Source organism: Mobula birostris, chromosome 25, assembly GCF_030028105.1.
Source record: "Mobula birostris isolate sMobBir1 chromosome 25, sMobBir1.hap1, whole genome shotgun sequence".
Classification (NCBI taxonomy): Eukaryota; Metazoa; Chordata; class Chondrichthyes; order Myliobatiformes; family Myliobatidae; genus Mobula; species Mobula birostris.
The window spans coordinates 43,854,540-43,870,159 of NC_092394.1; the positions used below are offsets into that span (position 1 = coordinate 43,854,540).

At 45.0% G+C, this 15,620-nt stretch overlaps 1 protein-coding gene across 1 annotated transcript; it reads right to left on the minus strand.

Moving 5' to 3' along the window:
* LOC140187543 (lysophosphatidic acid receptor 6-like) lies at nucleotides 1-6,145 on the minus strand. The gene is made up of 3 exons (XM_072242923.1): nucleotides 6,085-6,145; nucleotides 5,239-5,361; nucleotides 1-2,010 (listed from the first exon to the last, which is right to left on the minus strand). The coding sequence occupies exon 3, from the start codon at nucleotides 2,008-2,010 to the stop codon at nucleotides 1,006-1,008; it is 1,005 nt and encodes a 334-aa protein (XP_072099024.1). The 5' UTR covers nucleotides 5,239-5,361; nucleotides 6,085-6,145; the 3' UTR covers nucleotides 1-1,005.
* Nucleotides 6,146-15,620: the final 9,475 nt, after the last annotated feature.

The window sequence follows — 15,620 nt, forward strand, 5'->3', positions numbered from 1 at the left end:
TCAATTCAATGTTTTTATTTGTATAGGCAGACATACTCATGGGAGTAGCTTTATTTGTATAGATATGGGGAATTACAAACAAAACAATTATTGCCAAGAATCTACAAGTATCTTAGATGCCCATTTTCAAGATGTTTTCAGTGAAGCATATCATAATCACTCACTTTTGAACTTGGCTGAAAACACCTGCCTATTGGTACCACAGCAAGCATTTAAACACAAGAAATTTTAAAAAAGAACAGCCAGTTAATCTGTTTTGGAGTATGTTAAAGAATAATACTAGACTAGTTCCATGTAGTGGTAATGGTGGCTTGAACTGCTGGAACAGCTCACTTAGTCTAAGTTTGACATTTGTCTTGAAGTGCAAAGATGAAATAAAGCTCTGATATTACTGTGAAGATTGCATTCATTTGAAATAAAGTTAGGCTTGTGTCAGTACGTCCTACACTTCATGGCCACTTTATTAGTTCACCTGTACACCTGCTCATTAATGCAAATAACTAATCAGCCAATTATATGCAGCAATGCACTGCATAAGAGCATGGTCAAGAGGTTCAATTGTTCAGACGAAACATCAGAACAGGGGAAATTTGATCTAAATGACTTTGACTGTGGAATGATTGTTGGTGCTGGATGGGGTGGTTTACAAATCTGAGAAACTGCTGGTCTCCTGAGATTTTCACACACAACATCCTCTGGAGTTTATAGAAAATGGTGTGAGAAACAGAAAACTTCCAGTGAGCAGCAGTTCTGTGGGCAGAAACGCCTCAAGGGATTGGCCAGACTGGTTCAAACTGACAGGAAGACGACAGTCACTCAGATAATCATGCTTCCAACTGTGGTGTGCAGAAGGGCATCACTGAACGCAGAACACGTCGAATCTTGAAGTGAATGGGCAGCAGCAGACCATGAATATATACACAGTGGCCACTTTATTAGGTACAGAAGATGCATGATAAAGCAAGTGGCCACTGAGAGTAAATCATTGGCTCCTTACATCAATTGTCACACTCTTGACTCGTTGGTGGTTGTGGAGTTGCTGGCTACTGTAGGCAGTTTGTTACAAAAGCCCACGCCTTTAATGGTGTTAATGAGTATTGTCCGATATTTGGTGCTGGCGTAGAAGTACACAATAGGATCCAGGACAGTATTGGAATAAATGGCAAGAAGACAGCAGTAGTAAGCTACTCCAAGTTGTTGGAAAAGTGTGCAGTTCTTCACACCCACAGTGGAAATAACTAAGCGTGCTACATTTACAGGAAGAAAGCATATTACAAAGATGCACAATATGACTATCATCATCCGGACAGCATATTGTTTTTTTTGTGAATGTGCAGCTAATGTTAAATTGGCCAGTTTCCTTTGAACAAGTAAAGTTGACACCAGCAAGGAAGCCAATGGAATTCCAAAGGACAAAATAAATAACTTAACTGTGGAAGATTGTAATACTTCCTTGATTTGTGGATGATTAAAGCTCATACAACATAATCTTCCATTCATTTCAAAGGCAGTGGTCCGATAAAAAGCCGGGGATGTAACAAAGCCAGCTAACAACCAGATGAAGATAGAAAGGGTAATGGTACATTTCTTTGTAATCCTGTTTTTGGACTGAATGGGTTTGAGGACCATGTAACATCGATAATTACTGATGCACGTCAGGAAGAAAGTACTTGCCATCAAGATGAAATAAATGAAGAAGGTTTGGAGTTTGCACATAAATTCTCCAAATATCCAGTGGTTGTTGCTGTGGTAACTGATTACAAGCGGATAGGTGATTGAGAAAAGCAGATCACCCAGACACAGATTTAACATCAAAATATCAATTGGGGCCTTTTTCTTCACTTGTGAACAGAATATCCATAGCACTAGACTGTTAAAGCTTACAGCTAAAATGAAGAAGATTGTAAGTGCTGGAGGCATCAATCTTGTGAGGAATTGTTCATCCAAGAAGCACGTTTCATTAGTTCTGACTGTAGCTGATGAATTGCTTGTTTCCTCCGTGGAAGCCATCTACAAGTATAAGAACATGAACAAATAAAAAAGGATTTAAGTTGATTGTCTAGCTTTGCATCATGTTTGGTGATCTGCAAAAATTAGAGTGATACAGCATAGAAACAGGCCCTTCGGCCCAACTGGCCCATGCTGACCAAGATGCCCACCTAAGCTGATGCTACTTGCCTGAATTTGGCCCATATCCTGCTAAGCCAGGAGTTCCCAACCTGTTGTCCATGGACCCCTCGGTTAATGCTAGGGGGTCCATGGCATGAAAAAATGTTGGGAATCCCTATTCTAAGCCTTTCCTGTCCGTGTACCCATCCAAATGTTTTTTAAGCATTGTTAATGTTATCTGCCTCAGCCACTTCCTGTCAACTCATTCCATATTATAAATTATTCCCTGGGTGCAAAAGTTGCCCCTCGGGTTTCTGTTAGATCACTGCCCTCTCACATTAAATCTCTGCCAACTAGTTCACGCTTCCTCAAAACCACGGACAGAACTGTTCATTCACCCTATCTGTGCCCTCACTGTATTGCAAAACATCAAATAATGACTGCAGACATGTTTTATCTTAATGTCATGCATTGACCTGTTATGCATAATACACACAGCCTTCAGCAGAGTCTTAACTTTACTCTTTATAAAAAATGAGTCTTCTAGTCCTTAAATCGCTGAGTTTTTGAATCCCAAGCATTCGTGTGAATTTAAAATTATATGATAAGCCCCTTATTGTGTCCTCCTTAATTTCTGTACTGCCATCCCATTCTCCAACTGCCATCCTTCACACACCAGTTTCCCATCTATTTTCCCCTGAATTTCCACCTCTGAGTTTAATTTTGTTCAGATTGTTCCCAAATTCCTTTTGGAAAAGGGAGGCCATCACCTTGAAGGTTCCCACAGAGCTGTGTGTAGGTCTTTGCCATCACTTCTGGCTGCGCATTCCATACACCCATAACTTGCTGTTAACAGAATACCCTACCTCTGACATCCCCTATATTTTCTTCCAATTATCTTAAAATTGTGCCTCTTGTATTTGCCATTTCCACCCTGAGAAATAGGTGCTTCAGCCCTGACCTCAAATTTACCTGGTCCATTTTTGACACCTCCCTCACCTTTCTGAATGTCTTTGCCTCTCTCCCTCTCTGGAGACGGCTGTTCTTCTGATGTCTATTACAAACCCAGGACTCTCACAGCTACCTGGACTATACCTCCTCCCACCCTGTTACTTGTAAAAACACCATCTCCCTTCTCTCAATTCCTCCATCTCTGCTGCATCTGCTCTCAGGCTGAGGCTTTTCTTTCTGAACAAAGGAGATGTCCTCCTTCTTCAGAGAAAGGGGCTCCCCTTCCTCCATCAACTGCATCTCTTCCATTTCACGTATATCTGCTCTCACCCCATCCTCCCACCACCCTACCAGGGATAGAGTTCCTCTTGCCCTCACCTACCACCCCACTAACCTTAGTGTCAAGCAGATAGTTCTCCACAGCTTCCGCCATCTTCAACGGGATCCCAGCACCAAGCACATCTTACCCTCACCCCCCACTTCCTGCTTTCCGCAGGAATTGCTCCCTACGAGACTCTCTTGTCCATTTGTCCCTACCCACTGATCTCCCTCCTGGCATTTATCCTTGCAAGTGGGATGAGTGCTACACCTGCCCCTACACCTCTTCCATCACCACTATTCAGAGCCAGAAATAGTCCTTCCAGGTGAGGTGACACTTACCTGTGTGTCCGTTGGGATCATCTATTGAATCCAGTGCTTCCAGTGTGGCCTCCTGTATATTGGTGAGACCCTACGTAGATTAGGAGAGCACTTTGCCAAGCACCTATGCTCTGTTCACCAGAAAAAATGGGATCTTCCAGAGGCCAACCATTTTATTTCCACTTCCCATTCCCATTCCAATATGTCTATTCCTGGCCTTCTCCACTGCTGTGATGAGGCCGCACTTGGGTTGGAAGAACAACACCTTGTATTCCGTCTGGGTAGCCTCCAACCTGCTTGCATGAACATCAATTTCTTAAACTTCCAGTAATGTCTCCTCCTCCCCCACTTCACCATTCCCCATCCTCTTTTCCGTCTTTCACCTTCTCACCTTATCTCCTTGCCTGCCCATTGCCTCTTTCTGGGGCTCTTCTCCCCCTTTTCTTTCTTCCACGGCCTTCTGTCCCCTTCTATCAGACACCCCCTTCTCCAGCCATGTGTCTCTTTCACCAATCAGCTTCCCAGCTCTTTACTTCATCCACCCGCCCCACCCGCTTCAGGTATCACCCATCACCTTGTGTTTCTCTCTCCCCTCCCCCACCTTTTAAATCTACTCCGCTGCTTCTTTTCTCCAGCCCTGCTGAAGGATCTCCGCCCGCAACGTCAACTGTGCTGCCTGGCATACTGAGCTCCTCCAGCATTTTGTGTGTGTTGTTGGGATTTCCGGCATCAGCAGATTCTCTCTTGTTTGTAATAGGTGCCGGACGCCCACTCTGTCTATGCCTTTTATAACCTTGAACACCTCTATCAAGTCTCCTCTCGTCCTCCTTTGCTCCAAAGAGAAAAGCCCTAGCTCACTCAGACTTTCTTCATAAGACATGTTGATTAGTCCAGGTAGCATCCTGCCCACTTTCCACAGCCTTATGATGAGGCAACCAGTAGTCCATGTGGTCTAACTAGAGTTTTATCGAGTTGTAACATTACATCAAGGCTCTTGAACTCAGTGCACCAACTAGTGAAGGTCAACATATATTGTACCCCTTCTTAACAACCCTATCACCTTGCCCTAGACTTTGAAGGATCTATAGACCTGGATCCCAGGAGCCCCCTGTTTCTTCTACCATTAACCCTGTTCTCTACCTTCAAGTTTGACCTTGCAAAGTGAATCACTTCACACTTCTCCAGATTGAACTCCATCTGCCCAGCCCAGCTCCGCATCCTATCAATGTCAGTTTTAAGCTATTTCAACCTTCCTACACCATCCACACCATAACCAACCATTATGTCGTCTGCAGTGCATCCTTTCACTTCATTCAATAAATTTATTTTAAAAAATCTCAAAGAGCAGATGTCCGAGAACAGAGCCCCGAGGAACACCACTTGTCACCAACCCCCAGGCAGAATATGTTCCATCTACTGCCACCCTCTGGTTTCTGTGGACAAGTCAATTCTCAATCCACCTAGCCAGCTTTCTCAATAATATGATACCCCAACTTCTTTTCAACTTTCACATCAAATTCCCACAGATGTACTCCTTACCTTTCTTTCTCTTTGGCACCGGCTCAGTAAATTTATTTCTCCTTGTGGATTTCTTTTAAATGAAAAATCGGATGGCCCAGTGGTGTAGTTGGTGGTCCTCTGTGATCCTGTATAGGTCGTGAGCTGCCAAAGGAAATGGCTGATGCAGGTATAGTATGTTAACATCATTTTAATGGCACTTGGACAGGGACATGGATAGGAAAGGATATGGGCCAAACACAATCAAATGGGAATCTAGGCCACCGTGGGCCAGTTGGGATGGAACACATGTTTGCATTCTGTACGATAAAAACAATCTGATCAGCTGGACATCTCCCACCCCCAGCCCAACCCCAACCGACACACATCCGCCAGAGTAGCTGAAAACGGAGGATGAGCATTCGGGTGTCATTGAGAATCCACAGGAAGATGATGACAAAATATGGGAATTGCAGCCCCAAGGCAAACACTTTATTTCCAGCACTGTTGTACCAGGTCAACAAGGAGACCAAGGAAAACATCCAAAGATGTAACTCAACACTCCTACTGACTCCTGGGAGACTTTGACCTGTGACCACTCATAGAGGAGAAGATCAATTAGAATGTTTGGGAACCTCAAGGCCATTCCTCAGATGCACACAGATTGCCAGCATGATTATGGGCATTATGCATCCACTGCCTGAGTTACTTCTGCCTCCCTCTTCCCCACCATCTCAACAAGCACACTCCTCCCTCACTTGCAGTCCACATTGACTTCATCATCCAGGAACTGCTAATGAAGAAATAATGTTCCTCTGTCAGATTTTAATATATTCTACAAATATTCATTAAGTGATTAGAATCCAAGCAACCGAGTTCATTACTTACCAGTCTGAGCCTTGATGTTCCTGTGGCACTGCTGTCAGTGCTCAGCAAATCGTTTCTTGAAGATTGTTTTGCAATTCTAACTAACCTTATGTGAATGATGAAATTTGGGAGGTCCAGAATTGGGTAGAAAACTCAGCATGTTGTTTGTCAAAGTGACCGACAAAAAAAAATATTCAGGAAATGAGCTCATTGTTAAGGCAATGAGAGAAAATGATCAAGATAATTTCTTTAAAAGTTTTCATTTGTTTGATAAATGTGCATTTCTAGTAAGTTCAGAATTTATTTTAGATTTTCAGACTTTAGATATTTTAAAGTCCCTCATGAGAGGCTAATCCAGAAGATTAAGATGCATGGGGTCCTCAGTGAATTGGCAATTTGGATTCAGAACTGGCTTGCATGTAGAAGTCAGAGGGTTGTGGTGGAAGGGACTTATTCAAGCTGGACAATGTTCCACAGGGATCTGTGCTGGGACCACAAGAAGTATAGGCTAAGTCAATGGAGAGGAGTTTGGTTTTCATACGTTATCACAAAAGCAAGAAGCTTACATTCTCAGCTGGGTTAGTAATGGCCTTTGGCAAAGGAAAAGTTGATTTAGTCCACTTACCACTACTGTGGTTGGCCTTTTTGACTTCAGTGACTCCAGTCCCAACAGCGCAGAGTCCTGATGAGCCCAGGAAATAAGCTATTGTGCTTGAGCACTGGGGACCAGCCGCATTGCCTGCCGGGATTACATGAAACAAGAGAGTGATTTTCAGATGACATTTAGGAAGTTTCATACTGGAGAAGTTTAGGCGTCCAATACAAAAGGGAAAGGGCAGCACTGTTGGACTATTGGTTCATGAGCATTAGACTGCAACATTTTATGAACCACTGAGGTCAGGCTAACTGGCCTATAATTTCCTGTATTTTGCCTCCCTCTCTTCTTAAAAAGTAGAATAGCACTTGCAGTTTTCAAGTCCTCTGGAACCGTTCCAGAATCTAATGATTCTTGAAAGATCATTACTAATATTTTCACAATCTGTTCAGCTATCTCTTGCAGAAACCTTGGCTGCAGTCCATCTGGTCCACGTGAGTTATCTACCTTCAGTCCTTTCAGCTTTTCAAGCACCTTCTCCTTAGTAATAACAACTACACTCACTTCTGTCCCCTGACACTCTCGAGTTTCTGGCACACTGCTAATGACTTCCACAGTGAAGTCCGATGCAAAACACTTACTAAGTTCATCTGCCATTTTTGTCCCCCATCTCTATCTCTTCAGCGTCATTCTCCAGTGGTCCAATATCCTTTTACTCTTTATATATTTGGAAAAAATTCTGCTATCCTCTTTGGTATTATTGGCTAGCTTACTTTCATATTTTCTTTCCTCATGGTTTTTAGTTGCCTTCTGTTGATGTTTAAAAGCTTCTCAATCCTCTAACTTCCCACTAATTAGTGCCCTCTCCTTCACTTTCATGCTATCTTAGACTTCCCTTGTCACCCACAGGTGCCCCAGCCTCCCTTTAGAATACTTCACCTTTGGGACGTATCTATCCTGCACCTTCCGAATTGCTCCCAGAAATTCACGTATTGCTGTTCTGCCATCATCCCTGCTCGTGTTCCCTTCCAATCAACTTTGGCCTGCTCTCATGCCTTTTTAATTCCCTTTACTACACTGTAATACTGATACATCTGACTGTATCTTCTCCCTCTTGAGCTGTGGGGTGAATTCTATTATATTATGATCCTTATCTCCCAAGGATTCCTTTACCTCCCTAATCCCTAATCTGGTTCATTACACAACACCCAATTCAGAATTGTCTTTCCCCTAGTGGGCTGTTCTAAAAGCCCACCTCATAGGCATTCTACAAATTCCTCTCTTGGGATCCAGCACCAACGTGATTTTCCCAATCTACCTATATATTGAAATCCCCCATGACCATTGTAACACTGCTGTTTTTCCAGGCCTTTTCTATTTCTTATTGAAATTTATATCCCATATCCTGGCTGCTATTCAGAAGCCTGTATATAACTCCCATCAAGGTCTTCGTACCCTTGCAGTTTCTTAACTCTTCTCACAAGAATTTTACTTTGTCCGATCCTATGTCACCTCTTTCTAAGGGCTACCCCATCCCCTCTGCCTACCTGCCTATCCCTTGGATATAATGTGTATCCTTGGATGTTAACCTCCCAACAGTGATCTTCTTTCAGCCATGACTCAGTGATATCCACAAAGTCATACCTGCCAATCTCGAACTGCGCTTTAAGATCACCTACCTTATTCCAGATACTGCGTGCACTCACACCTTCAGTCCTTTTTGATCTTTCCCCCATGTTACATTTCAGCTCATCCCACTGACTACAATTTTGCCCTATCATCTGCCTGTCCTTCCTCACAGTCTCACTACACACTGCATCTACTTGTATACCAACTGCCCCTATCACTCCGGTTCCCATCCCCCTGCCAACCTAGTTTAAACCCTCCCCAACAGCTCGAGAAAACCAGACTGCCAGGATATTGGTCTCCTTCGGATCCAGATGTAATCCATCCTTTTTGTACAGGTTATACTTTCCCCAGAAGAGATCCCTGTGACCTAGAAATCTGAAACCCTGCCCCCGAACTACTCCCTTAGCCACTCATTCATCTGTACTATTATCCTATTCTTGCTTTGACTAGCACGTGGCACTGGGAGGTTCCTGCTCTTCAGCCTCTTCCTTAGTTCCCTATATTCACTGCACAGGACCTCTTCCGCCTTTCTACCTATGCTATTGGTGCCAATCTGCACAGTGACCTCTGGCTGTTCACCCTCCCTCTTGAGAAACTTCTGCAGCCACTCTGAGACATCCTGGATCCTAGAACCTGGGAGGGAACACACCACCCTAGATTAGATTATGAGGACAAGCAGTCCTCTTTTACTGTCATTTAGTAATACATGCATTAAGAAACGATACAATGTTTTTTCCAGAATGATATCACAGAAACACATGACAAACCGACTGAAAAACTGACAAAAACCACATAATTATAACATATAGTTACAACAGTGCAAAGCAATACTGTAATTTGATAAGAACAGACCATGGGCATGGTAAAAGTCTCAAAGTCTCTCGAAAGTCCCATCATCTCACACAGATAGTGAACCTCCAGCGCCGCCAACTTGCCGATGAAGCATCCTGGAAGCATCCGACCACAGTCCGACTCCCAGTCCGTCTGAAAACTCTGAGCCTCCGACCAGCTCTCCGACACCGAACACCGAGCACCATCTCTGCTGAGCGCTTTGACCCCGGCCCCGGCAACAGGCAATAGGCAAAGCCAAGGATTTGGGGCCTTCCCCTCCAGAGATTCTCGATCACACAGCAGCAGCGGCAGCGAAGCGGGCATTTCAGAAGTTTCTCCAGATGTTCCTCCGTGCTTCTCACGTCTGTCTCCATCAAATCAGGATTGTGCACGTCCCCCTAGTTAACACATATCAATATCAATTCAGAATGGCCGTGCTCGCTGCGTCGCACTGCCATCTTCTCCTCCCTAGCTTGTCTTTCATGCCCACAGAGTCAGCTGTCTGTCCTCCTAACCATTGAGCCTCCTATCACTATCACTCTTCCTGACTTTACCCTTCCCTACTGAGTCTGAGAGCCGGCCGCAGTGCCCCTGGCCTGCCTACTGCTGCTGTGCCCTGATAGCTTATCCCCTCAGCACTATCCAAAGGGGTATACTTGTTTTTGAGAGCTATGACCACAGGGGAACTCTGCACTCATTGTTTACTTTTCCTGGTGGTCACCCATCTGCTATCGGAAGCCAGCACACTATGGAGTTTGCAGCCTCCCAGATAGTCCTGATAGTTTACTTCAGCAAAAAAAAAGAGTATCAGCACCCTCCACCCACCAAACAAACAACAGCAAAGCCCCCAAGAAAGACCATGATCTGGTACAACAAAAAACGGATTGTCGGGCAGCATCCATGGAAACGATAGGTCGACATTTCGGGCCGAAGCCCTTCGTAAGGATGGTGGTTTCCCTTCTACCGTCATCAATGATGCCCTAACCTGCATCTCCTCCATTTCCCGCACTTCGGTCCTCACCCCATCCTCCGGCCACCACAACAGGGACAGAGTTCCCCTTGTCCTCACCTACCACCCCACCAGCCTCCGGATCCCGCACATTATCCTCCGCAACTTCCACCACCTTTAACAGGACCCCACCACTAAGCACATCTTTCCCTCTCCACCCCTCTCCGCTTTCCACAGGGATCGATCCCTCCATGACTCACTTATCCGCACGTCCATCCCCACGGATCTCCCACCCGGCACTTATCCCTGTAAACGCAAGTGCTATGCCTGTCCCTACACCTCCTCTCTTGCCACCATTCAGGGCCCCAAACAGTTCTTCCAGGTGAGACAACACTTCACTTGTGAGTCTGTTGGGGTCACCTGTTGCATCCGGTGCTCCCGGTGCGGCCTCCTCTACATCGGTAAAACCCGATGCAGATTGGGGGACCACTTCGTCGAACACCTCCACTCCATCCGCCACAACAGACAGGATCTCCCAATAGCCACCCACTTCAACTCTGCTTCCCATTCCCATTTGGATATGTCCATACATGGCCTCCTCTACTGCTATGATGAGGGTAAACTCAGGTTGGAGGAGCAACACCTCACATACCGTCTAGGTAGTCTCCAGCCCCTTGGTATGAACATAGAATTCTCCAACTTCCGGTAATTCCCTCCCCCTCCCTTCCTCTATCCCTATGTCACTCTGCCCCCTCCGCCAGCTGCCTATCACCCCCCTCATGGTTCCGCCTCCTTCCACTACCCATTGTGTTTTCCCCTATTCCTTCTTCACCTTTCCTGCCTATCACCTCCCTGCTTCCCCTCCCCAACCCCTTTATCTTTCCCCTTACTGGTTTTTCACCTGGAACCTACCAGCCTTCTCCTTCCCACCCTCCCCCCACCTTCTTTATAGGGCCTCTGCCCCTTCCCTCTACAGTCCTGTTGATGGGTTCTGGCCCAAAACGTCGACCCATCGTTTCCACGGATGCTGCCCGACCTGTTGAGTTCCTTCAGCGTGTTGTGAGTGTCGCTTTGATCCCAGCATCTGTAGATTATTTCGTGTTAAAAAACAGATTGTTCTCCCCGACAGTTCGACATGCTACAGGCTCTCTCCCTCTTCCCAATAAAGGGACAGAGAGGTGTCACCCTTTCACTGCGAGAGGGAAGACATGATGAGAGGCATTGATCGTGTGGATAGTCAGAGGCTTTTTCCCGGGGCTGAAATGGCTGCCGCAAGAGGGCACAAGTTTAAGGTGCTTGGGAGTAGGTACAGAGGAGATGTCAGGGGTAAGATTTTTATGCAGAGAGTGGTGAGTGCATGGAATGGGCTGCTAACAACGGTGGTGGAGGCGGATACAATAGGGTCTTTTAAGAGACTTTTAGGTAGGTGCGTGGAGCTTAGAAAAATAGAGGGCTATGGGCAACCCCAGTAATTTCTAAGGTAGGGACATGTTCCGTGCAAATTTGTGGGCCGAAGGGCCTGTATTGTGCTGTAGGTTTTCTGTGTTTCTATAACAACACAACAGGCTGATTTGCAATGATAAAGTCTGCCGCATTGCTCCCCACTGTGCTCTACCCCCGCCTGAGTTCTCCAACTCAAGAATTGGCAGCAAACCTCCCTACCGATAAGGAAGAGTGAGTGCGATTCGTCGAGTGCAGAGCCTCCAACAGCTGATCCGGTGTTCCCGAGGTTCTGTTTTCTCCCGCAACTTCTTGGAACCCCAAAGGGCCGCTTTTCTTCGAGGCATCGTCCTTGGGATATCAAAAAGTGGCCAGCCTAGAGTCCCCGGGAGTAGTTCCCACCACCGCAAAGAACTGAAGTTTGAGTGTAACTCTAGATCAGGGTTTTCGACAACCCCATCCGCCTTGAAAAGGAAAGATAGAGATTTAACTGTTTCTGCAGTTGAGCTCAAAGGACTTGTTGTTAAGTGCCATCCTAGCTCCACCCTGGTGGAAGTGAAGCTGTGGTTGAACACTGAAGTGTGGGTCTTCAGGCTCCTCTACGTCCTGCCTGGTGGCAGTATCGAGAAGTGGGCATGGGTCAATAGGTGGGAATCCTTGATGGACGGGATCTCACTTTCCTGAGATATTGCCCCTTGTAATGTCCACTGCTGAGATTTGTACGAGTGATGAAACTGACTGCGTCCACCATTCTCTTTAGACTCTTGCATTTCTGCACATTGGCGTTTCCATACCAGGCTGTGATGCTATCAGTCAGAATGCTTTCCACTGGACACTCATAAAAAATAACCTGAGCTTAGTTGAGAGACAAGAAAATTGGGGTGGAGTGATGTGTGGACATGAGAAGAAGTTACAGGACTGCATATGGGGATTGGGACTGATTGAAAATGCTCTGAGATCTGGCATAGACTCGATGAACTGAATGGGCTCCAACTAAGGGAATATGAGAATATTTGATTTCTTAAAGCTTGTTAGAAATGCAAGTTTCCATTCATTTTGAACCCACCAGTCAAAACCTATAAAAATTTGAGGCTGATGGCAGAGGATGCTGATAAAGTCTAGGATAATCATACACTGCCTAGGAGGATGAATACTTGGAGCTTGCAGGTGAAGATTCCAAAAGTCCAGTGATTTTTGTTCTTCCTGCGGAAACCTATGAGTGGGAAAGTTGATCAACCATGCATCTGTTCTCAGAATCAAGAGGTGTTGTCTTTATTTGAGAACAGAATATCCAAGATCTGGATTGCAGCTAAAATAGAAAAGATCAAAGGGACCGGAGGTATCATTGTTAATGAAAAGATGTTCATCCCAAATATGTTGTATTGGTTGCAACTGTAATTAATGAATCTTTTCATTTCTTGAGTAGAAGTGATCTGTACATATAATAGTGCCATATAGCCATATAACAATTACAGCACGGAAACAGGTCATCTTGGCCCTTCTGGTCCGTGCCGAACTCTTACTCTCACCTAGTCCCACCCACCTGCACTCAGCCCATTCCTTTCCATTCCTTTCCTGTCCATATAGCTTTCCAATTTAACTTTAAACGACAACATCGAACCTGCCTCAACCACTTCTGCTGGAAGCTCGTTCCACACAGCTACCACTCTCTGAGTAAAGAAGTTCCCCTTCATGTTACCCTTAAACTTTTGCCCCTTAACTCTCAACTGATGTCCTCTTGTTTGAATCTCCCCCACTCTCAATGGAAAAAGCCTATCCACATCAACTCTATCTATCCCCCTCATAATTTTAAATACTTCTATCAAGTCCCCCCTCAACCTTCTACGCTCCAAAGAATAAAGACCCAACTTGTTCAACCTTTCTCTGTAACTTAGGTGATGAAACCCAGGCAACATTCTAGTAAATCATCTCTGTACTCTCTCTATTTTGTTGACATCTTTCCTATAATTCGGTGACCAGAACTGTACACATTACTCCATATATGCATATAAAAGTTTCTCCGTTTGTTCTGCACTGTACACTAACGTTGGGCTTATGCAAAGCATATAACTTCCTCATGTTGCTACTGTGAAGCATCCAGTCTGGATGCTGATGTCTGTTCAGAATTGTATTTGCTCAGCTTCTTATCTCCCTTCCTCCGAACAGGAAGCTAAGGTTTTAAGGACTGCGGTGTGAGTTGTTTTTTCTCTTGATTACAAATGTGTGTGTGTATTGCTGGATTTATGTTAGAGACTTGTAAAGTCAGAGGGTCGTAGAAGGGGGAGACCCTTTGGGCCATCACACCTGCGCTGGACGTAACTACATATTCCATTTTCTAGCACCCATCTTGTAGAGTTCTGTGTATTTCTATTATTTATTATATTACTTAAATGTTGTGAGAGTATTACTTGACCCATCTCTGACACCTCTCACCTTTCCTGATCTCCCTTTCTCATTTCCGGAGACAGACTTTCACAGTTTTCTTCACTATACCCCTTGCCCACTCACTTCTCAGGATGAGAATGTACAAGACGTCCTCTTCATTTTCCATCACCATCGATGCTGCCCTCACCTGCATCCCATCCATTTCCTGTACAACTGCCCTCATCCACCCTGCTGGTGCCACAACAGGGATAGGGTTCCCCTTGTCTTAATCTACCACCTCACGAGCATCTGTATCTGGCAAATCATTCTCTGTAACTGCTGCCATCTCCACCAGGATCCTACCACTAAGCACATCGTATCATCACAGATATCGTATCTGTGAAGTAGGATGCCGTGTACAATCCTGATTTGATAGAGACAGACGTGAAGGAGCACGGAGGAACATCTGGAGAAACTTCTGAAATGCCTGCTTCACTGCCACTGCTACTGTGTGATCGAGAATCTCCGGCGGGAAGGCCCCAAATCCTCGGCTTTGCCTATTGCCTGTTGCCGGGGCTGGGGTCAAAGCGCTCGGCAGAGATGGTGCTCGGTGCATTGGTGTTGGACAGCTGGTCGGAGGCTCGGAGTTTTCAGACGGACTCAGAGTCGGACTGTGGGTTGGATGCTTCCGGGATGCTGCATTGGCAAGTTTGCGGTGCTGGAGGTTTACCATCTGCGTGAGATGGTGGGACTTTCGAGAGACTTTGAGACTTTACCGTGCCCATGGTCTGTTCTTATCAAGTTATGGTATTGCTTTGCACTGTTGTAACTATATGTTATAATTATATCGTTTTTGTCAGTTTTTCAGTCTTGGTTTGTCATGTGTTTCTGTGATATCATTCTGGAAAAACATTGTATCATTTCTTAATGCATGCATTTCTAATTGACAATTTGTACTCCTTCCCCTCCTCCCACCCTATTCTGGCTTCTTTCCCCCTTCCTTTCCAGTCCTGATGAAGGGTCTTGGCCCAAAACATCCACAGTTAATTCACCTCCATTGATGCTGTCTGACTTGTTGAGTTCCTCTAGCATTTTGTGAGTTGCTCAAGTTTTCTAGCATCTGCAGAATCCCCTGTGCTTACAGTTATCATTTAAACCTTCTTAACCAGATTATCTACTTGTGCTGCTGTCTGCAGGGGTTGCTGGACAGGTACAGAATGGTTCCTTTGTTCCACATTGCTTCCTAGCATCCTATTCATTGTGTTGACCTGAACCTTATTCAGCCTTTCAATTCACACCATCTCCTATGTTAGAACATAGAATATGGAACAGGACAGCACAGGAACAGGCCATTCAGCCCAAAATGTTGTGCTGACCCAGCTGAAATGCACATCAGAATTAGAGTCAGGTTTATTATCACCGGCATATGTCATGACATTTGTTAACTTAGCAGCAGCAGCTCAATGCAATACATAAAATAGAACAAGAAGGGAAAAATCAATCAATCAATTACAGTATACATATATCGAAAAGATTAAAAATTGTGCAAAAACAGAAATAATGTATTTTTGTATATCTAAAAAAAAGTGAGGTTGTGTCATGAGTTCAATGTCCATTTAGGAATCGGATGGCAGAGGGGAAGAAGCTGTTCCTGAATCGCTGAATGTGTGTCTTCAGGCTTCTGTACCTCCTACCTGATGGTAACAGTGAGAAAAGGGCATACCCTGGGTGCTGGAGGTCCTTAGTAAT

Coding starts and splice junctions, on each gene's coding strand:
- LOC140187543 (XM_072242923.1), bottom strand. CDS start 2,010: ATGGCTTCCACGGAGGAAACAAGCAATTCATCAGCTACAGTCAGAACT.